The sequence below is a fragment of the Ambystoma mexicanum genome, chromosome 14 (assembly GCF_040938575.1).
Source record: "Ambystoma mexicanum isolate Mex_15411 chromosome 14, UKY_AmexF1_1, whole genome shotgun sequence".
Lineage (NCBI taxonomy): Eukaryota > Metazoa > Chordata > Amphibia > Caudata > Ambystomatidae > Ambystoma > Ambystoma mexicanum.
In genome coordinates this window covers 399,474,679-399,501,337 of record NC_090940.1, presented here as the reverse complement: position 1 = coordinate 399,501,337, position 26,659 = coordinate 399,474,679, and the positions used below count along the sequence as shown (strand labels likewise).

General features: G+C 45.2%; 1 protein-coding gene across 1 annotated transcript in view; it reads left to right on the top strand.

Annotated features, from left to right (window-relative positions):
- PLCB2 (phospholipase C beta 2) overlaps positions 1-26,659 on the top strand; it is a 1,211,696-nt gene that overhangs the window by 742,532 nt on the left and 442,505 nt on the right. Inside the window, exons 13-15 of the mRNA XM_069637528.1 lie at positions 3,519-3,603; positions 5,447-5,618; positions 14,091-14,279. Of these exons, the coding sequence (XP_069493629.1) occupies positions 3,519-3,603; positions 5,447-5,618; positions 14,091-14,279 (446 nt within the window). The remainder of the gene's footprint in view (positions 1-3,518; positions 3,604-5,446; positions 5,619-14,090; positions 14,280-26,659) is intronic.

Below are 26,659 nucleotides of genomic sequence, written 5' to 3'. Positions count from 1 at the left end.
CAGCACCCTAGGCAGGTAGCGCGCATCAACAAATATGGACTGTTGCGTTAGGCTGAGAAAGATGTAATCCAGCCTGGTGTGTACGGCGTGGGGTGGGGAGTAGAAGGAGTACCCCCGCTGCTCAGGGTGCTGGACCCTCCATAGATCACTGAGTTGCAACTGTTGGATTAGTTTGGAAAGTATTTTGGCTGGGGGGAGGGTCGGTCATGTTTATTATCAGATCTGTCAAGTAGAGGATCAAGGGTGCAGTTGTGGTCACCCCCCATATCATAATTCTGTCCGCATATGGGCTGAGTCACGCATGAAGGGAATGGAAGAAGGCAGTCGCGTCATGGTTGGGTGCGTAAGTACTGACCAAGCAAACCTCTTTGCCCTCTGTGGAGCCGCCCACCACCACCATCCTACCCTCGTTGTCTGTTTTAGTGCTAGTGAGTTGGAAAGGAACAGTGGGGGCAATCCAAATCAGAACCCCCCTGGCGTAGGAGGAGTAAGTCGAACCTATTAGGGTACCCCGCCAAGTTTTTGCCAGGGCTTCCAGTTTCTTGGGTATTAAGTGAGTTTCCTGCAGCATGGTGATTTCGACCCTGCATCTTTTCAGGTAAGTATGGACCCGTCGTTGTTTAACAAAGCTGTTCAGGCCCCTGACGTTCCAGGTAACAACCCTTATTGTGTCAGCCATAGGGGTGGTGTGGTTTATTCTGTGTAGCGGGTGGAGCTCGGGATCTAGGAGGTGCTGCGTTGCATGTGAATTGTTCCCGTGGTTTTGATGTGTCCCAGTGCATGTCCCCAACTCGTGCAAAAACGTGTACAAAAACTCCCGTATTCCCACCCTCCCTACTTAACTGTGAAAAAAACTCCAAACATAGAACTGGCCCAGCGAGGTTGCCCTCGTTATGACTGTCCCGTTTCTGCTCCGTTGGACTGTGCATCGGTCTCCAGGTGCCCTACGGGCAGGTATATGTACCCAAAAAAGAGGGAAAACAATCAGGGGGTGGAGTGAACAAGGACTCCGGGTCTCCGCGGGGGGATCCATTCAGCTGTGTAACGGTTCAAGCAAATATAGTTCCCCCCTGAATGACAGGAGGATCGTTATCTCGGTCTCCGTTTCCTTTCCTCAATATCAGGGATCTGTAATCCGTCCATCCAGTCCCTGGCCTGGGCCGGGGTGTCGAATAAGTGCGCCTTGCTGTTATCCAGTACTTTAAGTCTGGAAGGATACAGGAGCATATAACGCAGCCCGGCGGCTTTCAATCTGGCCTTGGTGTGTATGAACTGCACTCTGTTCATTTGAACCTGAAAGGTATAATCAGGGTATGTGGCGATTTTTGCAGAGTCCCGTTGGATTTGGCCGCCAGCTCGGGAAAAGGCCAGAATGACCTCACGGTCACTGTAGTTGAGAACTCTCGCTATCACCGGCCTGGGTGGGGCCCCTGGCGGTGGTTTCTTGGCCAGGGATCTGTGGGCCCTCTCGATGGTAAAGCCCTGGGAGAGTTTGCCAGCTCCTACCTCTTGTAGCAGGAGGTTCTCTATGAAGTTAGTGGGGTCGGAGCCTTCGGAACCCTCTGGCAAACCGAGAAGGCGTAAATTGTTCCAGCGAGCCCTTCCTTCTGTCTCCTCAGCTCTGTCCTCCAAGTTTTTGACCCTTTGCTGAAGCTCGTCGACGTCTCGAAGAAGGTGAGTTTTGGATTCAGTGTTTTCCCAGACTTGTGTTTCAAGCGCCTCAGTCCTGCCAGTCAGGGAGTGGACATCTTGGCGTAGGAGGCCCAGGTCTGTGGCAACGGCATCTATTTTGTTTTCCATTGTTGCCTGGAAAAGCTTGATGGCTTCGAGTATCTGGATGTTGCTAGGGTCTGAAGCCGCGGGCGCCGTGGGGTTAGATTGAGCGTCCGGGGCCGCTTTGTTTGTGCCCTCAGGATTCAGGGATTCATAGGCTGCTAAGGTGTCCACCGTGGTCTGGCGCTGCTGCTTGGGCCTGCTGTTCCTGCTGGACATGTCGTCAACACAGGGCCTTCCTGCACCGAAAATGGCAGGGATGCAATCGAGAGGCCGCTAGGTCTCGTTCCCGTCGCAGGGCGATGTTAAGAAGCAGCGGGGTAGCAGGCCAATTTCGGGAAACAAAAAGAAATCTCGGATCAGGCGGGTGCGGTCAGCCCCCTCCGCCGTCGGCTGTGAAGTGATGGGGGCCCTAGGAGTGGGCCTCGCGGTCCGCCGGAGAGTCAGTCTGCAGGCGGGGGTCAGGTGTTTTTGCTCACACCTCCCCCCGGTCAAGGATCAGCTGGCGGGGGGAGGAAGACGGCGGGGGTCACAACGCCTCGAGGAGGACAGCCCAAGTTCAGGTGCAGGGGGTAGAATAGGCCCCCCTCACCCTGCCTCCGATGTAGGTGTCCGGGGTGGTCCTCCGCCACCCCCGCTTACCTCTGCGGTACCGGTCGGCCACCGCTCACGCCAGGGGCCCCCTGAAGTGTCCAGGGCACACCCAAGCCCAGTCGCGTGCCGTGGGCAAGGCGCGGTCTGATCAGGGCGTCCGGATTGGTCCTCTCCATCGATGAGTGTAGCTGTTCGGCCCCCTCTTCCGGGTCCAGCGCAAGTGGGCAACTCAGGATCCTCTCCTCCCGCCGGTGGGCAGTTTCGCCAGCGATGTTAGTGCGCTCCGGCCTTTCAAGGGATCAGGGCGCGGGAGCCGCCATTTTGAATCCGCTCAGGGACCCTCTTCGCTCACCGGATAAAGGTGTTAGCCGTCACTGCTTCGCTTGGGAGACGGTGCAAAAGTTGCCGAGGTGGTTCTGTGGCGGATGGTGCAACTTGTAGGGTTCCGGAGCACTTTAAAGTCACTTAAAGACAGTTTATCATGGCACATCAGCGCGGAGCTCTCAGGAGACACGTCCGCTCTACATGGTGGTTAGCCACGCCCCCCTGATAGCAACCTTAACAAGCTCCAAATCATACAAAACAATGCACTAGCACTGCCCTCAACTTTGGAAAGCATGACCACATCTCAGATGCAAGAAGCAAAGTCCATTGGCTCCCCATTAGAGAAAGGATCAAATTGAAAGTCCTCTCCATCACCCACCGCTGCCATGGGAACAGAGCCCCATCCTACCTTTCACAGAGAATCAACAGGCACAGTTCCTCCAGACCTCTGTGCACTACCCACAGCCATTGCCTCACCGTGCCTAGGTTCAAGCGCAACAGAGCCGGAAGATCAAGCTTCCCAGTGCCTGCCGCCACTCTCTGGAACTCAACGCCACTCCCACTAGGATCAGAACTCTCCCACCACGCCTTTAGGAAACAGCTTAAGACTTGTTCTTCAACTAACTGCTCTCTTATTTTCTTTATCTCCCACCATGCACTGCAGTCTCTGTAACCAGTTCCTAGATGCCCTTGGGCTTTGTGTGCTTCTACAAATGTAAAAATAAAATAAATAAAATAGATTGTGTGGTCTGCTCAGCACCCAGGTGTATAGTATGTTTCCATTTTGATCCTGATATAGTATTTTTCTATCTACTATTTCTTCTTAGGGCTAAGCAGCAGGCAAAGATGGCAGACTACTGCAGAACAATATTTGGAGATATGCTGTTGACAGAAACTCTTGAAAAATATCCGGTAAGTAGTGGATAATAGACATGCTACTGGTATAGTTTAGGGTTGTTCTGGTTAGTTTGGGGTAGGAAGTTGTAGTAAGAAAGTGCCATCTTCTGTTTCCTGATCCACTGTGGGCTTCACAATGGGTATGCATGCAACAAAAGTGTACACGGCATGTATGCATTCAATACCCCTGTAATGTACCCATCAGGCTCCAGACAGTAGCTTTACACCACTAAGCCACTGTTGTATTTACTAGAAGCAGTGTGAGGAATAACGGACAACCAGATTTGTTTTTAGCAAATTGATTCAAAGAAAACTATTCCTCCACTATCTTAGTCATGATTTTATGATTTTTCGAAGCCCCCTAAAATGCTTCTTAAACTTCTGTGCAATTCATATTAATACATGAGTGTCAGCACGCAGAGGCAGTGTGTAGTTTTCTTTTCCCCACCTTTTTAATTTTATACAGCTTTCTCTCCTTTGGTTATTTTTCTGATGCTCTTTTTCCTGGAGTATAACCGTTTTGATTTTTTTTTTTTGAGTTTTATATTCCCTCCTTTCCTTGTACTTCTGCAGCTTTCTTTAGTCATTTACTGTTCCATATTAGTAACCCGGCGAGAGCGAAGCAGAATGCAACAAGCATTCTGATTGGCTCTCGCCAGGTCCCTACCCGGCCGGGAATCCCTCCTTTGGGATTCCACAGCCTTTGTCCCCGGCAGGGGGCGTGGCAGCCCCTCAGCCAATGAGGAGGCTCAAAGCGGGGCCATCCCCGCTCCGAGCCTCCCCGCGGCTGAGAGGCTGCCTTCGCCCCCCGCCGGGGACTCGGTAAGTCTTTTTTTTTTTTAATCCCTTCCCTAGCTCCCACCTGCCCCCCCAACTTACCTTCTTGGTCCTACGTCCCCGGCGGGGGACGAGGGAAGCCTCCAGCCGTGTGGAGACTCGGAGCGGGGCCATCCCTGCTCCGCACCTCCACACAGCTGGAGGCTTCCCTCGTCCCCCGCTGGGGACGCAGGTACTTTTTTTTTTTTTCTCGTCCCACTCCCGCCCTCCCAACCCCACTTACCTTCTTTTTTATCCTTTTTCGGGAGCGGACGCGCTGGGAACACTTGTGTTCCCAGCGCGTCCGCTCCCGATGGCTGCCATGGAAACGGAAAACGGACTCCGTTTTCCCTTTCCATGGCGGCGGCCATTTTCTTTTTCTTTTTTTTTCTCCCGAAACGCTGCAGCGCCGAAACGCTGCAAAAAAAAAAGCTTTTAGTGCCCCAGTCACGCAATTATTGCGGGCCGGGGTGCTAATAGCAATAGAACCCGAGCGTCGGGGGCATTACTGTCCCAGGTAATGCCCCGGGGCCTTCCGTAAGGCCCTCGCTTCGCTCGGGTCCTTACCTATGGGCCCCGGGGCATTACCTGGGACGGTAATGCCCCCGACGCTCGGGTTCTATTGCTTAATTATTACATTCCCTCTGTTTTGTCTCACTTTTCTAACTCTGGTCTTGTTACAGAATAACCTGGTTCTTTCATGTTTCTCACTTGCTTTTTATTTTTTTATTTTAGTCAATGTTTTAAAGACATTCTCCTGTTTTACAAACAGCTCTGAACAGCCACATATCTTCTCTCGCAATACATCAGTGAAATGATTGACAGGTGCCATCTGTGGAAGCAGTCAGGGGGGTGTAATGTCATTAGGCAGCTGTAATAAAATATTGCAGGTGACTAGTCAAATGATTTCCTCAATGCAAGCAAAGTGCGACGTTACAATCCACTGATAAAAAATAAAATGACCTGAAACTGTTTTTAAGGAGATTCAAGTGTCCCGTGAATTATGACATCCAATTTGATTCCAGAAATATGCTTTTTACAGTTGGAGCCTGGTGTTCCCCTCCCAAGTCCTCAGGAACTCTTGGGAAAAATCCTAATTAAAAACAAGAAGAATCAAAGTCCTTCACAAAAGAACCCAGAATCTACGAAGAAGGAACGGTGCAATGAACCAGGTGCACCTGAACAGGCCGATGCGCTTAATGGTGAGGTGACAGGTAGAGTATGAAACAAAAAGACCCTTAATGTGGCTCTGGCACTGTGCATTGTATGTAATTAAGTCAAGGGTGATATTTACTCGATGAATAAAGCTGGCCAATACAGTACTGACAAGATGGCTCACTTAAGAATCTCTTTTAATCTGATCCGTTCTCACCCCGGCTATAAGAGTAGGGCATTAAATGGCATGCCCTCAATTGAGTGCAGGGGCTTCTGTGTCACCTGCCTGAGTGCTGCCGCCTGCCTCGCCGTGCTAGATTGCACAGTAGAGCATGACACCATCAAGGATCTGGTGCAGCATGCATGCTCCTTGATTCTGACATGGAGGCATCCTGTTATATACTTTACTTTGCTTTTATTTAAAGAAAGCACAAATACACAAGAAGGGAAATATATTACCAACAACTTTCCCCATGGTGGACCATAGTTCCAAAGTCTCAGCCCTAAGTTATTATTATTATTTTAATTGTTTTATATTTAATGTGTTTAGCTCAGAAGGAACGTTTCACATCACGTTGAATTAAGACAAATATAAAAATGAACAAATACAAAACAAACAGTAAACATGACCTCAATCCAATAAAATACAGTAGATGATAGAAAAACAACAAAATATTCTACTTAGGACAACTTTAAAATAAGAAATGTTTGAGCTATAGTCCAGATTTCATGTAGAGCAATCTGTAGATGTGTTAAGCCAGAATTCAAACAAAAAAAAACAAAACGTTGTAGACTTAATTTAATTATAATCACACACACATTTTTCCAGATGAGACATATAAACATCTACCAATGTTATACATCTGCTCAAAACATGTCTAGGGGTCTCATGTACATGAGCAAGTTTACAAATCCTGCAAGATCTCATGTTAGGAGATGGGCCCAACCTGGGACCAATAATTGAGAGGACCTGGAGTTGATTTGTGCGTAATTTCAATATTAGCCTTCTGACTTTTGAATCCGGACATTCCTACAAATATTTTTGCAGGAATAAATATGAATAAGAAAGCTACCCCACCGTTGAGTGGGAAGTTACATTTTCTAGGTGGAGAAAGTTAAGATTCCAGTCCCACAGGAGAGTTGTTCTACTGAAGGATATCTTCAACTTAAAATAATCCACCTTTTCCTCACCAGAGCAGGTCTCAGTAAACCAATTCATTGCTTCAAATGAGGCAGTATTAACTGAGCCAAAGTTAGCCCCCCTAATTTAAGGTTCTTTTTCCTGGTAATCAACCAAAATATCTAAAACAGGGCTCGAGGGAAAAAGCTGTGATTTTAAAAATAACTCCCCTCGTCGTTTCAGGGCCAAAGTCTTTAGTTATGTTATCCCCAACTCTAGTCTCAGTACTTCCATAGGGATCGACTGGGGAAGTTTGAACATACGCTTCCCAAAGCGTCCCTCCAAAACATTAAGCCAGTCGTAATCAGGGAGTACTAATGCTTCTAGAATCTGCGTGAAATGACCGAATGCAAAAGTCTGACTACCAAAAGTCCAAGCATTTTTTTGTCTTCATTTGTCTGCATATATATATGTGGGGGGGACCCCCCACAGTCCCCTCACCTTACCCCTATACATTTTTATTAACTTTACCCCCCCACATGGGGGTCGGACATTTTGCCCTCTGTCATTTTGTCCTATTCCATGCTTCTAGGCCATACAATATGACCAGGCAGAAACATTGCAGATACAACTTCCTAATGCCTGCCAAGTTGGAGCCTGCTGTCTGCCCAGCAAAGTTGGAGAAAAGGCCTGTCAACTGCCTGCTTTCTTTGCCTTATTGGAGAGCACTTCACTACAGAGTCCATTGCCGCCCAATTCCAATCCCAGGTAGCAATAACTTGGGACATATTCAATGGCATGTAAGTCTAACATCAGCAGGAGCTTTCGAACTTTCCAGAGAAGTGTATAACATTTCATTTGATTTAGCATAATTTATCTCTAGAAAGTTCATAGAACGATGGACAGTATCAAAAGCTGCACAGAAATCAAGTTAGCAAACATTGTATTCATTTATTTTATTCTTCATTTATAATGGGCTGAATACCAGTGAGAGGTGTCTAAGCGAGGGATCAGGATTTGATCTTATGTTGCGCTGTGTTGTTTTGCTTCAAAGACAAATGCGTTGCCCCTGAGCTATCCTTCCTCCCATAAAGATCCACTCCTCCCGCAATATTAGCTCTTCTTCTAAGACAATCCACAAGCCTCATATTGTATGATTTAAAACTACCAGGACTGAAGCCAGTTTGGGAAACATTCAATATATGGGCCAAATCTACCCAATGCCAAAGGGTAAGAAGAACAAAAGAGGCAAATACCTTCCCATCATGTCCATCATCGACAGAGAAGATAGTTCAAAGGGAGAATCCTCAGGCCCTTCTTATCGATTAGGAATAGGATAGCGTTACACCAAGATTTCGGAATGGTACGGTAGATGCAGGATATTGCAAATAGGATCTCCGAGATAGAGGCCGACATTTTGGGGTCCTACTCTGAAACAATGTTGGCAAGGCCATTAGGTCCCAGGGCGTTGGAGCTTTATAATTTCCCAATAGCCATCACAATATCATCGCAATCATAGTCTAATTCCCAGTCGGCACTGGACGCGACTGCACTACCAAACCTATCTTCCTCACCTGTGTAAGAGGTGGGGATTTAGTCCAGCCAACTTGCTGAGCTGATCAGGTTAAGCATCTGCCCATCGTTCTGGCCTTTTGCAGCCCTGAGAACCTGCCAAATTGACTTTGAGGATCAAGTCTTCAAGGTTTTATACATATAATGCCACTGTCTATTCTTTTCAGAGCAGCCCCATCAGCTCAACCAATTTCTTTACTGTAATGTGATCTTTTTAATGTGAGTTGCCACTAGGGTCTGTAAGGGCGGCATGGTATCAAACAGTGAATACAGACGCAAGTGATCACAGTTCAAGGGTGTTTATTGAACTTCAATGGGTTGGTTAAACGCCTATCTAAGCCTGAATCTAAGGATGGAAGCAAGCTACGACCATCAAATAATAATAACACAGTCCTTGTGGAGTCCCTGTCAAAATAAATGGGCCTATACTAATAAACCTATTGCCAATCCTTACTTCTAAATATAAAATGTGTGGGACAACAATGTAGGAAAAAGAAAAATGTTCAAGAAATATGTCAGGATAGTTAAGCAGTTGCCATCCCTTCCCCACGTTTTCAGCACGAGACAAAGCATCACGTTTGAGCCTCACACACACTGGCTTCTTGGCCATGAGGAAACAGTTCAAAGCATAGGTATCAGTGCCTTCTGCCAAAGTCACTCTCCCAATGACAGTCTCTTATGCAGAGGGCCTGACGCAACAAACAAACACCAAAGTTCCTTTCGCATCAGGATTTTCCCATTCATAAGTTCACGATTGGTCTCTCTCGTTCGGGCTCAGACCACGGATCCGCCTCGTTCGGATTCAGACCCCTTTGTATCAAAAACCAAAGAGCTAGGATTGTGCAATGGCTTTTGCTTAACCCATTGCAGGACCACTTCGATTCGCACCAATTCTTATTCTTTATCTTTTCCTTTAGTTTCTGCCACTTCTTGGTGGAATATTTTACAGAGACCTTCAATTGAGTGCACTCACAGTGCTGGTCCACTCTGTCACAAATATTGTATCTTCTTGGCTACAGTTAAAACATCCATCAGCCGTTAGGCTATCCTTGCGTCTTTCATCACACGCGTTCAGCAATCCTTATCCTTGCTCTTTGCATACAATGTTGCCGCTTGCAACCTTGACTTCAACACAGACTAGTCTTGCATCGGTTTCCTCAACTCACCAGCTGTGTTGATCTTTCATTTATTTAGGAACCAAGGACCGTACCATGGCGGCTGCTGCTTCTCTTCTGCTCGATCAGCCATGCAGGAGGCCCCCAGGTATCTGCGACACACAGTACAGGATTCTGTCATCTGGTTTCTTGGCCTTATGCTCTGAAATCCGAAGGTGTCTAGAAAGTAACAGCTTTCTGCTGAAAAGGTCAAGGGTATCTCCCTCCTTGTGCACCCTTCTTGATTTGCTGTCCTTCGTCCCTCATTAAGCTACCACCTCGAAACTGCTTTTAATTCATGTGCTTTGCCTTGCTTCCGAGTGTGCTCTTCTGCTCCGCCTTTTATCTGTGTACGGAAGCTTAATTGAAGTCAGGTGTGAATGGTTACTACTAATTGCCTGACCTTGCCTGACCATAGTAGTGGGACATGTTAGGTACACGGCCCAGGTGTGAGTCTGTTTTCTCCCAGAGCGGGCTTTCCATGTGACGGTATTCTTGCAGGAAAAGTTAGGGGGGTTGAGTTTCCATATATCCTACTGGTTTGGATGGGGTGAAGGTGTTGTAGGGAAGAGATGGATACCGCATCTCGCCATGAGGTATCCCACTCCCCGAAAACCCCTCACCCAGGTGATCCTCCTGCACTGGTCCACCTCCAGGGTCTGGATCCAAAGGCGATGGCCGTGCCCTGGTCACCTGAGAGAGAGACCCTGGGGACTAGTGGGTGGGACACCTTCTGATTTCTCACATACCCTTCCCCTATGCGATGTAGCCGCATCTGTTTCACACGGAAACTGAGAAAGGAAATCGATGTTTCCTTGGTCTTTACTTTTCAGTGTTTGTTCCACTGTGAAACAGTAGGGTTGCAGGTCTAATAACCATCACATGACTCGAGGGATAATTTCCTTTCTTTGACTTACACATACTAAAGGAGAATCGTCGGTGACAAGTGTGAACTTCCTTCCAAGAAGATAGTATCTCATTGATTGCCCACTTGATGGCAAGGGCCTCTAATTCCAACACAGAGTAGTTTGTCTCAGTTTTGTTCCAATGTTATCAATGCTCAGCTAGCGAATGCAATGGGGAATGTTCTTTTGTCCACTTGTGTCAACACTGTGCCCAGGCCTACAGGTCTATTTTCTACTAGCAGTTCAGTGCTTTTGGACCTGTCTGAGTGGTGTCACCACTGACGCCAGATCAGAAATAAAGCAACCACAGTACGTTGCCATGACTAGAAAACACCTTACTTCCATGGCATTTGTTGGTGGCTCTGCCCCTTTTTGATATCTGATACTTTTGCTGAGTCAGGCAACACCCCGTCTCAGTTGAACACATAGCCAAAGAATGCAAGCTCACCTTTTCCAAACTCACATTTCTCTTAATGGAGTGTTAATCCTGATTCCTCAAGGAGCTGTAGGACAGCTGCAAAGCACCTGTACTGTTCTTTTTGTGATTTTCCGTAAACCAGTATGTCATCACTGACATTGGTGGCTCCTGGCGGATCTTGGAGCAATTCCCTTATTTCATTTTGAAATACTTTGGCTGCCGACAAGATTCCAAAGTTTAGCCAGCCATATCTCCTGAGGCCGGGGTGAGAAGAAAATGTGGTAATGCAGAGCAATCTTTTGGCTAGCGGGTGGTATCCAGAGTGTAAATCCAGTTTGCTGAAGACTATTGCTTCTGTAAGATCTACAAACAGCTCATTAATTGTAGGGGTGATGGGCCTCTCCCAGACGATCGCTACATTCGGCAGTCGAATGTCTATGCAGACTCTCACCACTTTTGTTTGATTAGGTTTTGTTATCACCACCATCGGTGATACCCACGGTGTGGGGCCGGACGTCTTCTCAATAATGTGAAGGTCCTCCCATTTTTTCAGGGGTCGGCATCCACAGCTTCTTGCATATGGAGGAGTACCATCCTGTGACGCACTTCTCCCGGCTCCACTGTGCGGTCAATGAGTAGGGTGACTGTAGGATTTTTCAAGCACCGGATCCCTTTGAACAGTTTCTAGTGTCTATCCAGTAGCGCTTACATTTCAGAGTTCACCACACTGAATGCAAAGTGAATGATCTTTAACTTTTCTGCCATTCTGCAGCTAAGCAACGTCTCAATGCCCGCATCCACAACATATTTTCAAGCACTGCAGGATTCACTGTTGCATGCCAGTGTAGACTTGAATGACCCTGTGACTGGCGATCCATATGCAAATAGTTTAACTGTCTTATGTTGTAGTTTAGGCTGCGTCACTAGCTTGTTGAATCTGGAGATTGGCATGACATTCACCGTTGCGCCTGTGTCGATCACCATGCGTGTTTATGCCCTGTCCGCTAGGACCATGCACGTTGGTTGAGTTTTCCTTTTTGGTTTCTTTTTTCCCTTCTTCGGTTGTATGGAGGGGATCATGTGTGCCTTATCACTTCGTTTCCAATGGTGACTTGAGGGTCTTTCCGGTGAAGAGTCGTCTTCTGACTGTTCTTCCCCACTCTCTTTGTGACTCTGTTCTTTTGCCAAGGCTCTCGCATTCTCCTTGTCTCGTTTTTGGTAGTTCTTCGCTGTCTTCTTGTTGTCGTCCTTTCTTGGAGTGGAATTACGGCACACTGTGGTGAAGTGATTTAGCCGGTGTGCATTTCTGGCACGTCACTCCTTGTGCTGGACACCTCTCCCACTTGTACCATGCTCAACCGCACCACTTACATTACTCTGTTCGTCTGGGCACTGGACCACTACATCCTCTGCCTTTGTTGTTCATTTCCACAGCCGCTACATTTGCTTTCGTTTTATCTGTATCGATGTGGAGTCTGCTCATCGCTGCTTGCATGGCTACCACCTGGGTGTCTGTGTATTCCCTTTGGAGTCCCATCTCCAAGATTCTCTCCAGTTTTTCATTTCGCTCAGACAGGTTGACCCTTCGTAACCTTTCTGAATATAGGTCATGTATGACTTGTTGCCATACAGCGAAGTTCTTATCAGCAAATTCATATCCAACTGCTATCTCTCTCAATCTGGCATGGAAATTATCTATCTTCTCGGTCAGACTTTGCCGTGCCATGCTCATTTGAAACTGTTTCTTTCTTTTTTTTGCTGCCTGCTTGTGGCACAGAGCGGACTCGTGTGTCGCGTCACTCCCGCAATGACTGACTAGTTCCAGGTGTGTGGGGGTGGGCAGATTCTTCCACCTTGAGCTACTGATGCTCAGAGGGTCGGCGTGATCTATGTGAGTTGGATCCCACCTTCATCGCCAATGTGAACATGGAACTCACCAAAACTGCTAGGCTCTGAGGTGAGAAAGAAACACACACTCGCTATCAGTGGTTAGCAGTACTGACCTCCTTCCGGAGTCTGAATCTCTTTTATTACACTATGCAACGTACATTACGTCATGACCTAAACATCACGACATGCCACCTTTAAACATCACACTTATGTGGTTCAAGGTCCATGAAGAGGCAAGTGTTTCTGATCCTGATAAGACACAATCACATATTCACAGAGATTGGGAAACAAGCTGCAATAAAAAGCATTTTGCGGTAGGAAGCAGTCATTGAACAGTTAAGATATCAAGGAATATGTCACGCAGAGAGTGGTAGCAGACAGATATGTGCTAGGCAGGGCTACCAACTGACTAACTGGTGGTCTATTACCACTCACTGCTCAAAACGTACGGAGGACCCTACTGGTGGTAAAAAGAATTTGACAAGAGTCTCTGCCCTATATGATTGGCCCATATCAATAGTGTCCCGCCCCAGTCACTGCTGGCTCCAAATGGTGAATGAGCATTTAAATGCTGTGGTGAAATCTGCCCACTAACAGGCCAGCTCTAAGCTAAGGTCTTTTTTCAAACCTTCTTTGAGAAGCGGGACTGATCCCACTGCACCTGTGCATTTCCTCCCAGTGGTCAATATTACCCAATAAAGGCCCAACTAATCTCTTACTCCAGGGGTCCTTAGTCTCATTAGCTTAACTGAGCTCTGTCTTTAGTTGAATTCTCTAATCGTGCTCTCATTGTTGCAATTATGCCTTTAAACAAAGCCGCTCAGCTGCAAAGTTCAACTATAGGTTAGGGCCTGATGTCCTTTAAAGATTTCCACCAGTAGAAAAGCCACTCAAAGGGTGTGAGAAAGGTGTTGTAGAGAGCCTCATTTCCGAATCCTACATTCTGGCAAACATTACATGTGGCATAAGATCCGTATAACTATGTTTGTTGTAGCCATGCATCAGTGAACAACCATTTGCTAAATGTTCTTCGGAAACAAGTGTTCTGTTGTGAGGCAGAGCCTGCCTCAATGCAGACATGTTTAACTGAGACAACATTGTTCCTGCCTCCTTAAACCTTCATACATTGCCAGAGTTAATATAAGGTTTACAATTTTAAACAAGGGCATCTGTAACTTGATGTATATGCCTCATTGTCACCAGAGAAACCAACATGTTGACATTTACTGATTGATAAAAGCTCAAACATGTTCACTCTCCTCTGCTCTGTGTTCTCTTGATAGTCACAACTCACATTCGAACAAACCCTCAGGATTTGGCCCTTTTAACAGCTTTTAATTCTTTGTTCTTTTGATTCATATTTTTGAAGCAGCTTAATGCATGGTTTTCTACTGCAGTGAACGCTTTCGCAATGTATGGCTGCTGATCTAATGTGTGGATGTATGCCCTAACTGTTGTGATACATAACCCAGGTGATCCGATGGAAGAAGATCCAGAGAACGAGGAAGATGCAGAAATCCTGGATGAGGAAGAGATGAAGAAGATGCAGTCAGAGTCAGACGAGGGAACCGCAGGCCTGGAAGCAACAGCCTATGAAGAAATGTCCAGTTTGGTGAACTATGTGCAGCCCATCAAGTTTGATAGTTTTGAAGTCTCTACCAGTAAGTAAACATTTTGAGTAGTGGAAGAAGATTTAGTGTAACAGAAAGCAGGTAATCTTGCGTTGTCATAAGATGTTTTAACTTCATATTGTCTTCCATCTCACACATTCTGTACACAGAATAGACGGTATTTTGAACAAGAATGATCACGTGGCTCGTGGACTGCCATTATTGTCTCTGTGATGGTATAAAGAATTTGCAGTTACCAGTTCAACCTTTTGTGTCACCAAATTCTTGATGGGTTTGCTTTCATAAATGATCCCATTACTATCTTGGGGGAGTTTCCCACATGTCATTAGCTTGTATTGTGGTTTTTAATTCTTTCACTTTCTCAGAGAGTGTCAGTAAGGGCCAAGGAACACTGTGTAATATTATTACACGTTGTACAGAATATTATAAAATATATTTGTGTGAGTCATGCTTAACATTTTGGAAAACATGGAAGAGGAAATCTTTGTATGGCCAATTAGACTATTGAGGGAAAAGCAGCTCCAAATCTTAGACTCTAGTTCTGCAGCTGTGACAAGTGACACATCACATCCACTTAGTATTATAAGAAGTATGTGCAAAATAGTCAATTCCAGCGTTTTGCAAACAGTAGAATCACACAGGCAGCCTGGGCATGCCATGCAATACATTCAGACCACAATGGTTCATTGGAAATTTAAAAGGCAATGTCAATTTCGGAGGTGAGTGAAATTTGGTTGCACTCGCTAACTGGATCACCCATATAGATATGCATTCTACTAGTATTTCAAAGCATTTTAACATACAACAATCTAGGGTGGAATAGGTACTTTATCCGGATAAAGATCTGTGTGGGCCAACATACGGGCTTTTGCCAACACCACAGTCCAGCAATTTGTATATATTCATGCACTGCATACACCCATTACAAATAAACAGAGATATTATGGAGGGCAGTGAACAGAAAATGCCTTACCTCAGTGTTGAGGTTCAGTGAAATGAAAGGCAGAAATCTAAACTGCACGTGGAATGGTACAGATGTCTCCCGCCATGAGTGGAGGGGGGTGACCAGAGAAGAGCCTAGGCCCCCGTCTCCTGCTGCTGGTGTGAGCATTAAGCACTCAGGAATGCAGCCTTCATAAAACATGATGGGGGAGCGAGGAGAATAGGGAAGGATGTTTTCTGGAAAAATGCAGCCAGTTCCACTTCATGGCGAAAGGCACAGAGAAAATGCTGGGCCACATGTTAAAATGGGGAGTGTCACCTAAGGTTGTGAGGAGAACAATGGTGAACATTGAGCAGAGGAACGGAATGCAGTGGGGAGGTGCCATTTCGGTGTAACCATAGAAGGAATGATAAGGTAGATAATACAAACATATAATAGGTTTTTCCTAGGGAAAGGATTGTACAAAAACAGGAGAGATAAAAAAGAAAGGAAACAAAATGAGAAAAAATTGATGATAAAATGAGTCTGTCAAAGGGTAAAATGTGAGGGTTTAGTAACAGATTGGATGGTTCAATGAATATGAAAAAAGTCAAAAGGTGTGATCTGGGGAGGTTGCTGGGCAAGGTCGAGCTGGTGTTATGATTGTGCAAAGATAGCCAACTTTGGGATGGGAATAGTCTTGCTCTACACAACTGGTTAATGGTCCATAGATGGATTGTCAGAGTTAGAGCAAATCAGTGTTGCTACTGACCCTCTCGTGTTTGGACGGCCACTAACTCTGAAAGTAAGTTCATTGCTTTACAATGGGCCTCATTATAAGGCTGGCGGCCGCGGTAAGGCACCAGCTGGTAAGGCACCAGCACCGTTCATGCCGGTAAGGCACTAGCACTGTTCATACTGGGCCGCCGCATTCCGAGTTCGGCTCGCGGGTTCCTGTGCGGCAACAGTGAGCATAACTCGTAATGCTGCCGGCACCGTTATTAACAGTGCCGGCGCATCCATGCTCCCCACCCCATTCTGCCCTATAAGGCCCTATAAGGCAGAATGGGGATCGGGAGCCCAGCATTACCACCTCCTGCGAATGGGCAATTACCGGCCCACTCATCTCGTAATGGGCCGGTTATTGCCCAATCGCGGGAGGCAGTGCCGGTAGTGAGCATGGCAGTAGCCGTGCCTGCGATACAGGCATGGCTACCGCCATGCTCGTAATGAGGCCCAATGTGTCTCTTCAATCTATCTTCTGCAACTCAAAACCAGTGCACAATATGTGGGCCTGGTAAGAGTTTTACAAGTTTGCACAATACTCTTACGAAGGGATGTTTTTGAACAAAGGAACATTAGAGAAATGTGTATTTAGATTTTTATAAGCCCGATTTCTTTTGCATTTCCTCGATTAATCATAGACAAACTGTGGTTTGGTAGTGATCACCATTTTCACTTGCTGTAGACTCATTTGCACTCTCCCAACAAGCCCCATGGCTTTCAGAGGAATTTGCTTTTCCAGAAAAATGTAATATACCTCCAAGGAAATGTTCACTTCCTTTGGCTAAAATGAGATCACCATGATCCCCACCAAAATCCATTTGATTTCACAATCTTTCCCCAATATTAAACTGAGCTATCTACAGCACTATATGACCTACTTTACCATCCAGTGCATTTTTTTTCTTTAGCATCAAAGCCACATTTTCCCTTACCAGTTCTGGATCTTGTACTGGAAATCTTCTCGGAGGAGGCTTTGCTGACTAGAACACTAGATTGCCCTATCAAACAGGGAAACTAGGCAGGGCCATAACAATCTACCCGTTACCTTGATAGTGAAACAGATGTGGGAGGTGCAGGTTGATTCAGAAGGTGACTATGAAGGTGCTTCCAATCCAGAACAGGAACCTTTGGGTATTCGCAGGGCGGCCCCACCTCCACATCTCCTGATCCAGAGGATGACAAATTAACTGTGCTGAAAGATGTACCATTTGCTTTCCCTAAAGAATGTTGTGCATCTTCTAAACAGGCTCTAAAGAAGATGCATGGGGAGCTCATTCCTTCCACCACAGCCGCTCATGCCTTCCACGCCAGCACTGTAGCACCATCCTAGTTCATTGCCAGCATTGTTAGGACTGTCTTCTCCTCCAAACCTTTGGCCCCATCATGAAAGCTCCTCTCCAGAACACACCCTCCTCTTCTCAACAACCTGCCCACACAACTTAATTATTGAACCCACTGGCACTAATACAACAACCCCTTCACACATCTCTCCTTGAAAGCAGGGCCAATAGCGGTTTCTCCTGCGCCACCACTCCACTGTGTATTAGGCATGGGCATGCCAGTAACTCTGACCCTGCCTTGCTATCTTCCCTCATGGGTTGCTTGTCATGGTTACACACAACACTTGCCCACCCAAAGGTTTCAATAGAGGCAAGCAAAGGTGCTCGGTCGCCCAACCTCTTATTGAAAGCTTTTACTGTGGAGGATGATCAGCTCATTGAGAGCATCTGAAAAGACAGCTTTTCTGGGGAGACCGTCTGTATTCTGTTCAAACAAGTGGGCAATTTCAACAGCATTAGAAGTGGCTTGGACAAAAGTTAACTTGAATGGGTCTGACAACAAGGCTTCTGTGCCCCTTTATCTGAGGTCCATTAATCAGTCCTATTTCAACACAAGGTTCATGAGTGGTCACATCAAGCACTGCAGGAACAAGATAAATGAGGTCTTGAGGAGTGAAAGACTGAATTCTTGCAATACCCGCTGCACCCCTAGTCCATTAAGAGTTCGCCTCATCCATCTTCAGTGCTACAGAACACAGCAGCACTTCTCCTAATTGAGCATACCACCAATTTAAACTAGTGTACTGGGAAACATGTAGCCATTTATTAATTAATGCATTTATTTATTGTGAAATCTATGAAAATATATATAACTAAAATGCAAAGAAACAGTAAAACACACTATGTTGTGTCTCTATATTTAAGGACGAATGATGAGTTTCAGACCTCTGGGAAATCAAAAAAGGTCTAGTGTTATGACATTAGTTACGACCTTCAACATCACTACACATCTTAATAAACAGTGCTGTGTAGCAGGCCCTGTCCTCGTGCTTCATTTTTGCTACATAAAGTAAAACAGTGAATGTCTGTAGTATCCCTCATGCCCAGACCTACGCTGCTTCAAGGTTCCCCTGCCAATGTTAAAATACCCTCTAAAACTACTTTAAAAGGAATTACAATACACCTACTGTCTCAGCTCTGTTCACTGTGGCATAATAAGGGCATTGCTTACTATAATGAAGACAACTCCTGGACATCTGAGTGTCTTTCAGACCAATATTTGGAAGAATACTGAACGTCTCATTGATAGTTGCAAAAGTAGCATCAAATGGTACATGCCAATGTTTTACAATGGTATGATGATGGTTATCTGCCTATGTGTGCCCCAAAATGACTGTAAGTGTGGTTGGCCACAGTAGCTACAAAAATGACACTTCAATCCTAGTTTTTAGTAATCTAATTAGTTTGTAAAAAAAGAGTTGTAGAAACGTTGGTGTGCCTGCCACTGAGGAAAGATAGGATTGGTGGTTGTTGTTCAGTATTAGGATCATGAAATGGGACTAATCTGTACATTCATTTTATAACATTAAATGTTTCTCTTTCTAAAGGTTTCTTCAGGGCAAAATGGTTTTGGGTTCTAAAGTAACACATTACTGATCTTAACACAATGTCATTTTGGTAGGTGTAAATGGCATACATATATATTTTTGATTGGTTTATATAAACCTTTAAAAAGAAGACAAGACAAAACAACATATACATATTTTCCACAATTCCATTTCTTCATCCCCTGATCAGTTCGTTCTCAGTTTAGTACACAGATTTCAGGTTTGACGTGCATGGATTAGTCCACATTGAACTTTATCTATAGCTAAGCTTCGGATTTATCGGGACAGCATCTAACCCGTTCTTTAGCACACGAATAAACGCCACTAGAGCGTATAGGGCAGGCCGTTTAGAGCCGTCAAATAGTAATATCCAACAGTCGTCCACCGTCATGGTTTGATATTTGCAGATTATTGGACCAAAAATGTTGGTTCTTTGGTGAGCGAACCCAGAGCATGACATCGTCAAATGTTTTAGAGTCTCGATTTCAATGTGACAGAAGCGGCACATTAAGTCCAGGTCGGCATGTTGTGACCACAAACTTAGACGTTCCTTAGTTGCCAGTACATTGAGCCTAAAGTGCATATACAAAGCTCTGGTATGTTGGTCTGGGAAGCAGTTTAGCTAATTTTGCGTCTGCCCGTATGCTGTGTTTTCTACAGGGACATCCTTCATTGTTTTCGATTCGAATCTTGCAGTGCATGTGTTGATCCAGTCCAATCTCCACATCTTCTTTTTAGCCTGATCTGGGTTGTCCATCAGGTTCTGTATCGCAATGTCGTACATTTCTAACACCGCAAGACATAGTTTGTTCCATTGGAATAACATTGTTTCAGAATTTTCTTTTCTCAATGGCTGTAATATGCGAACTTGAGGAAGAGCAACATTTTCCCTTGTTTTCCTGAACAAACTTACTAGATTACAGGTAACACATGCTTAGATCGAGATGTAGCCAAGTTCGAATCTTATACAGGCAGTGGAAGTCCCCTTTGGTAGGCGTAACACTTTGGACCAGAAAATGTTTTCCTATGAGTTCCACAACTCGTGTCCACATCCAAAGGCATTTTCTCTGCCATATATTAGTGCAGGCACTACTTTTTATTGAAAAAAGGTGACAGTTGGTTTCAAGGAAAATTTGCCAAATTTTCTATTAATCATGGAAGCCTGACAGGCCAACTGGCGACATTTGTTTTTAGTCACCTAGACCCATGGTGAGTCATTTCTGTTCACATTAATTGTCATACCTAGGTATAAGGTGTTCTTCACAATCTTGATCGGTTCTTTTTCAAGGTACCAGTTGAATTTTTTCACTTTCCCATTGTTGCCCGTTAGTTTCTCGAAGACCAAGATCTCACATTTTTGTTTATTAGTAATCCATTTGCTAATAAAAAATTTTCAAGAGTGGTAAGTTTACGCTTGAGACCTATTGGTGTGGAATCCATAAGGATCAGATCATCCGCGTAAGCAAGGTAGTCAATGTGCGTACCATTGATTTTCGGTGGAAAGGTGGCTAGATCATTGAAGACCTCCTTAATATCCGATATGAACAAGTTAAAGATGATGGCTGCTAAAGGGCACCCTTGTTTAACCCCTGTGTGTGTTTATAGGGGCTTATAGTGAACCTTTTAAATCCAATCTGATTTTAATAGTGGTGTTTGTGTGTAGCTCACGAATAGCCGCCAACAAGCTAGGTGGGCAATTCCACGCTCTCAATTTTTTCCAGAGCATATCTCTGTTTATGCTGTCAAAAGCGTGGGATAGGTCTATTAATGCCAGATATACTTTAGTGGTGGATTGATGTGCTTCCATCTTCAACAAGTTTATCAGCAAAAGGTTCACTCCGCAACCCACTCCCTTGACAAACCCTGTTTGTCTCGGATCCACACGATTGGAGGCAATTGACCACTTTAATAGTTTCTGTTGCAAGAGAGTTGCATAGATTTTTCCCAGCACGTCCAAAAGCGCAATAGGTCTATAGTTTTTGGGATTGCGTCTGTCGCCCTTTTTGAAAATTGGGACAATCTCAGCGGACTTCCACGATCTTGGTGTACTGCGACATTTGACGATCCTTTGGAACAAGGTAGTACAGAAGTCTGACTATTCATCCGGATGTTGTTTGATGGAGTAATTGGTCAGGCCGTCTGGGCCTGGAGCTCTGGAATCGTGCACATTCTTAATAACTTGGAGGATATCTTCTCTGGGGAACACAATCTCCGAGTGAGTAAGATTTGGAGCAGCCCATTCTGTAACTGTCACATCCCTACAAAAGAGATCAGTATAAAAGGACGTCCACTTTGCTTCTGAGACCATGTTTGCTTGGAGGGCATGTTGTGGAGCTAAATTGGTGTTTATTAGTCTCCAATATTCTCTGCAATTTTTACTCCTCATTTTGGACAACATAAGCTCAGCGTCATTTTGTAACATAATCGCTTTGTGGGATTTGAGCCAGTTCTTATATGCTTGTCTTATGATTCTTTTTTCTTTATTAGCATTGGTGTAGCTTTGTCTGTGTACATTTCGTAGATCACGACGTAATGCTCTTTTACGTTGAAGAATTTCAAGGTTGAATCTATGTTTAGATGAGAAGTCAACATGTTTTAGTTTATTTTTTCGTTCCTCGAATTGCGACAACAGATGGGAATATTCAAGTGTCTCAGAGTTTTTTTGAAATTCGGCGGTGATATGAGTTAGCTCTTCAGTTTCAAGATGCAGCCGGATTCTACACGCTCCAGTTCTCATTGCATGCGGCCACATCCTGTTGTTACACTGATTAGTATTATTAAAACTTAGGGTCACCATATCGTGGTCACTATGGGTCATTTTGGTAATCTCCAGGCGAGATGTCCTCATATGTAAATTTTCAGAGACAAATATGTAATCAAGAGTCGAACTCTGGTCACATCTTCTCCAGGTCGGTTGGGCAGGAATATCGCCAGCTGTTTGACCATTTAACATTGTTAGCCCCGTAGATCCATTTCCGTGCACCATTGATTTGTTATCTTCTCTTTGCGGGTATTAGATGTCTTTTTGCCGCCAGGTAGATTTAGATGTGTGATGCAGTCAATGTTAAGATCTCCACAAATGATTAGATCGATCAAGTTCTCCTTTTCTGTTAGATCATCAATTATGGATGTAACTTGATCAATAAAAGTCTCTGATCCATCGGCCAAGTGGTTCCATATAATTTTATAATGTGTAGTTTGGGTACAAGAGCGTTTTTTCTTACTGGGGGACTAATCACCACTACTTGAATAAAAGGAGAGGGGTTGAAGGATTTATCAATCTTGAAACCAGACGCTCTCTTTGCCGCCACTAAAAGCCCAGCCATAGGTCTGCCCTTGGGCTGATTGATGGCCGGGTTTGGTGCAATTTCGAAGCCTTCAAGGATGGGAGTTTCATTAAGCCAAGTTTCCTGCAAACAAATGAGATCTAGATCAAGGGCCCAAGTAGTATTAAACAAATGTGTAAAGCCTCTTGTATTCCAAGACCCCATTGTGCATAGTTGAGGTTTCCCTTGGGCATGGCATTACTTGTCCACTTCGCTGTTTAAGGTGCCGGCAAGCCAAAACCAATCGTTGTCTTTAGCGGCTGAGTTGGCAACTTCTTCTTTCTCACTGCCAGTAGTTGGAGCACTTGCAGCTCCTTGAATTGTTATCCTTATGAGATCATTCATTGGTATTTTACCCATCAAGTCAGATTGAGGGACGCACATTTTTAGTTGCGTTGTTTGGGATTGTTCAGCGTTGATAGGGTGAACATATGGTTGGCTAGCTCTGCTGACAGGCACATTACGAAGGCCATTTTCTGAGGGTCCAGGCACAGAGTGATTTACTACTGCCGATATATCAAACCCTAGAGACATTAGCACAGGTCCCGCTTCCAATAGAATGTCTACTATGAGTTTTGATTGTAGATGAAGTATAACCACATCGTTTTTGTTTTCGTTAAAAAATTCAACGATTTTCAGGTCTCCGGATTCAATTGCTCTAAGGCTTGGCACGAGATGGCACAACCATAAGACGTTGTGGCGATTTAAAATTAAATCATCCAAAGATTCTATGCGCTCCAAGAGCACTTGGTGCATGGGCTGTGATTTTGGTACAATGTTTTTAACTTGTTTGCCCTTTGTAGATTGAAAAGGGTTCTTACTGTTTTCTGTCGTATTTGGTATATGCTTTATAGATGCATCAGAACTGTGGAGCTGCGGCACGCCAGGTAAGCACTCGGATTGCATATTCTTCTGCACATAAGGTTGAGGAAGTGCCGTGGATTGGGGCTCGTTGTGACTAGCAACATTTTTTTGAATCTCTAATATTTTCGTAGGTCATCTGTATTAAGTGACTGGGCCGCCAATTTCATGCGTTTCTCGTCCAGTGTCATGAAAATTGGCGTGGACTTTACAGGACCATCTTGTAGAGAAGTAGAAAGTTGCAATACTTGGCAACTTCTTGATGTTTTCTTGCATTGTATGGTACTTTTTTCTTCACTCGAAGTTTCTTTCTCAAGTATTGCAGCGGTCCTCTGAACTTTAACTGCAGATTCAGTCATAGCATGCAAGTCGGAAGGTTGAGGAAATTTTTGATCCATGTTTGCAGCACACACCTCTTTAGGTTGTTCTATCATAACACAACGTGGCATAATAGGAGCTGATTGGCATTTGACCGATACGCAGCAACCTGCTCACTCAGTTCCTGGTCGTTGACTTCCTCCTAAATTGACAAGTTCAGTAGATCTGCGGATACGATGCTGAGACCTGAGGGCGACTCTAAGGCTTCATCCGGCGCAGTCGTTACATCTTTTAGACAAGCTCTTGTTTCACGACTTTTTTCTTTTACAATAGTTCTATTTACCATCAAATTGACGGGTTTAATGTTTCTTAAGAACTTGCGTGAGTCATTCCCACGTTTTGTTTTTTTGATGGGTTGGTTTTTCAGTTTTTTTTCACGGGTACCCTTTGAGTTGTTTTTATTCGTAGGTAATCCTTGTATGATCGTAGGCTTCTTGAATATGTCATAAAGCGGCGAAGCGTTGGCGTGGGCATCAGGAAGTAACAATGTTGCATCCTTGCCAACCGGTTGAAGCTGAATTCCCAGATTGGAGGTGGAAGCCGTTTGGGGATTTAGAAGCGCCAAATTACCTGAGGATTGGCTTACGGTAAGGATGCCTTCAAACTGCATGGGCGACGCCTTCTCATTAGAGTGTATGATAGATACTTGTAAAGGTGCACTAGCACACACTTCCTTGTTGAAGAACACATCCGGTAGTTCACTCTCAGGTCGCCGCATACTTGATTCATCAGTATTCTCAGTGGCTAAGGCAACTCCTTGTCGTGTGGCATCAGTTAGTACAGTATTTGTGGTTAAAGCACCCAAGGTGTCTGAAACATTCTCAGTTGTAATTGGACACATACAACAACTCGGAGAGGTTTCACAGACAGTAGGGGCTCCGGCAGTACACCTTTCAAGGTTTTGTTTCACCACAGAATGTGTTTCATTTCTTTTTTGAAAAAGCGTTAGAGCTTCTTTAGCCACCTCTGCCAAGAGTTTCTTGTCTAAATTGGCGTTTTTAGTACATTCAGCTAAGGAGTCCAAGGCCAACTCGGTCCTCTTTTGGGCGCCACGCAGTGACTCTTTATAAGAGCTGTGTGCGTTTTCAATATTCGTGACCTTGAAATTCATTGAGGCAACCAGACTGAAGAGATCTTTCATGTTGTCATTCAAATGTTCATAGATTTTCAAAAAAGGGGCGATTGCCAGTGTCATCGATGATATTATGATAGCTTGAAGATCTTTCATGTTTTGCTCATGGCCAACTGCCTTAACCTGAGGGAGTTCTTGTCGTCCACGGCACTTTCGACGATAAGGCAGCCGTCTAATTTTTGGCAAAGGACGTTCCATTAAGGAGGAATTAAAATATGACAAATCCGAAGAGGAGTCAACTTCTGAGCATGAATCGCCTAACACCTCTCCATTTAGGGGCAGGTCGTCATTAGAACCGTCCGAATTTGATTTCAACCTGTTTTTTGACATTTTGACTTTCTTCGTCTGGGAGCATCTGATGCTTGATGAAATGCTCGAATCAGCTCTCCTTTGTTTGGAAAGACTCCTTGTGCAAGTAATTTGGCTATTTTGTTTTTTAGCACAAGAAGGATTACCAGTGAAGGCGGGCTCAGTGAGTGTGCCCGATTCCTTGGAAAGTATTATTTGTTGATTTATGCGTTCTTTCCTTATTTAACTGAGTTAAGTCTGTAAGCAGTTTATTAACAATGTCCAATGAATTCCGTCGATTTCCGTGGTGATGCAAGGCGTTAACATTCGCTGCTGGGGATGACTGCTGTAGTTGCGCTATGTCGTGAGCCAGCAGACCACCCACTTCCATTTCGTCAGATGAAGGAAAGAACACATTGTTTCCATCAACAAATGCTGTCGCTGCTTCCAAATTATGCAGTGGAGAGGGACCCATTTTCTCAAGAGAACTGTAAAATCTAGGGCGGGGGGACCCCAGACTAGTCTCGCCACTCTCGCTCACACATATTGAAATGGCTTTGTCGTGGGCCACCTCAACATAGTCCGAAGACGCCCCCAGACCAGCGTTGTTTGCAACTGTTCGCTCATGCTCGTTCAGCGAGCGCCACACCAGCTCTCACAGGGGGACAATCATTCCAGGCAAGGAAATAGCAGTCGTAAGATTGTTACCTGATTTCTCGACCCGGGCTCCAAGAACCACCCTCGGAGCCAGGCTCAAACACATTGTGGCAGGCATTTCCAAGAGGGACGACCCGCCCGTCTTTGTACACACTTTCACGGGTGCAACTCGAATTGTGGAATTCGCATTGTTCGTTTTTAACTCAGCAGAATTACCAGGCTCATGAACTTCCGCATACGTAACACTGGGCATGTTGTCACTTACTTGGAGCGAAGGCAGCAATGGAGCCACGGACGTCATGCCGCTGACGAAACAGGCGATGCAGCTGGAAGCACACAGTGCGCGTCCGGATGGCTGAATGAAGCGGATTCCAGCTTCCGTTGAGCGCGAGTCTTCGCGAAGGAGGTGGGCTTTGTAGACTCCCGCATGGCACCGGTAAGGGATCACTGAGAGGAGGAGTCGGGGATAGTCCAGGCTTCCACAGACTTCCTCAGACTCCTCAGACTGTGCCAGACTCCGCGTCCGCTGCGCGGGGGAGACCAGGTTTTGTTGTTTAGGACACTCCCAAAGGCAGTCGACACAGTAGAGCTACTAACACAGTAGCAGCAGGGAAAGCAGACTCACTCCTTCCACTCCTCAGACTCTGCCAGACTCTGCGCCCGCTCCGCGGGGGAGAGCAGGTTTTGTTGTTTAGGACACTCCCAAAGGCAGTCGACACAGTAGAGCTACTAACACCGTAGCAGCAGGGAAAGCAGACTCACTCCTTCCACTCCTCAGACTCTGCCAGACTCTGCGCCCGCTCTGCGGGGGAGAGCAGGTTTTGTTGTTTAGGACACTCCCAAAGGCAGTCGACACAGTAGAGCTACTAACACAGTAGCAGCAGGGAAAGCAGATTCACTCCTTCCACTCCTCAGACTCTGCCAGACTCCGCATATGGCATATAATGGAAAGATGTCAAATTGTAATATACATATAAGTTTAAAATATAATTTAAAAAAGTGAGGCAAGAATAAATGCAGGAAGAAATAATGAACATATGCCACAAAAATAAAAGTATTGCATTGAGTATAAAGGGTGAGATATTTACATCAATGTTAGACACAAATAAAATTAAATGTTGATTAGTGATTAGTGTAAGATATGTCATGGGTAGACTCAAAGAATACACAAAG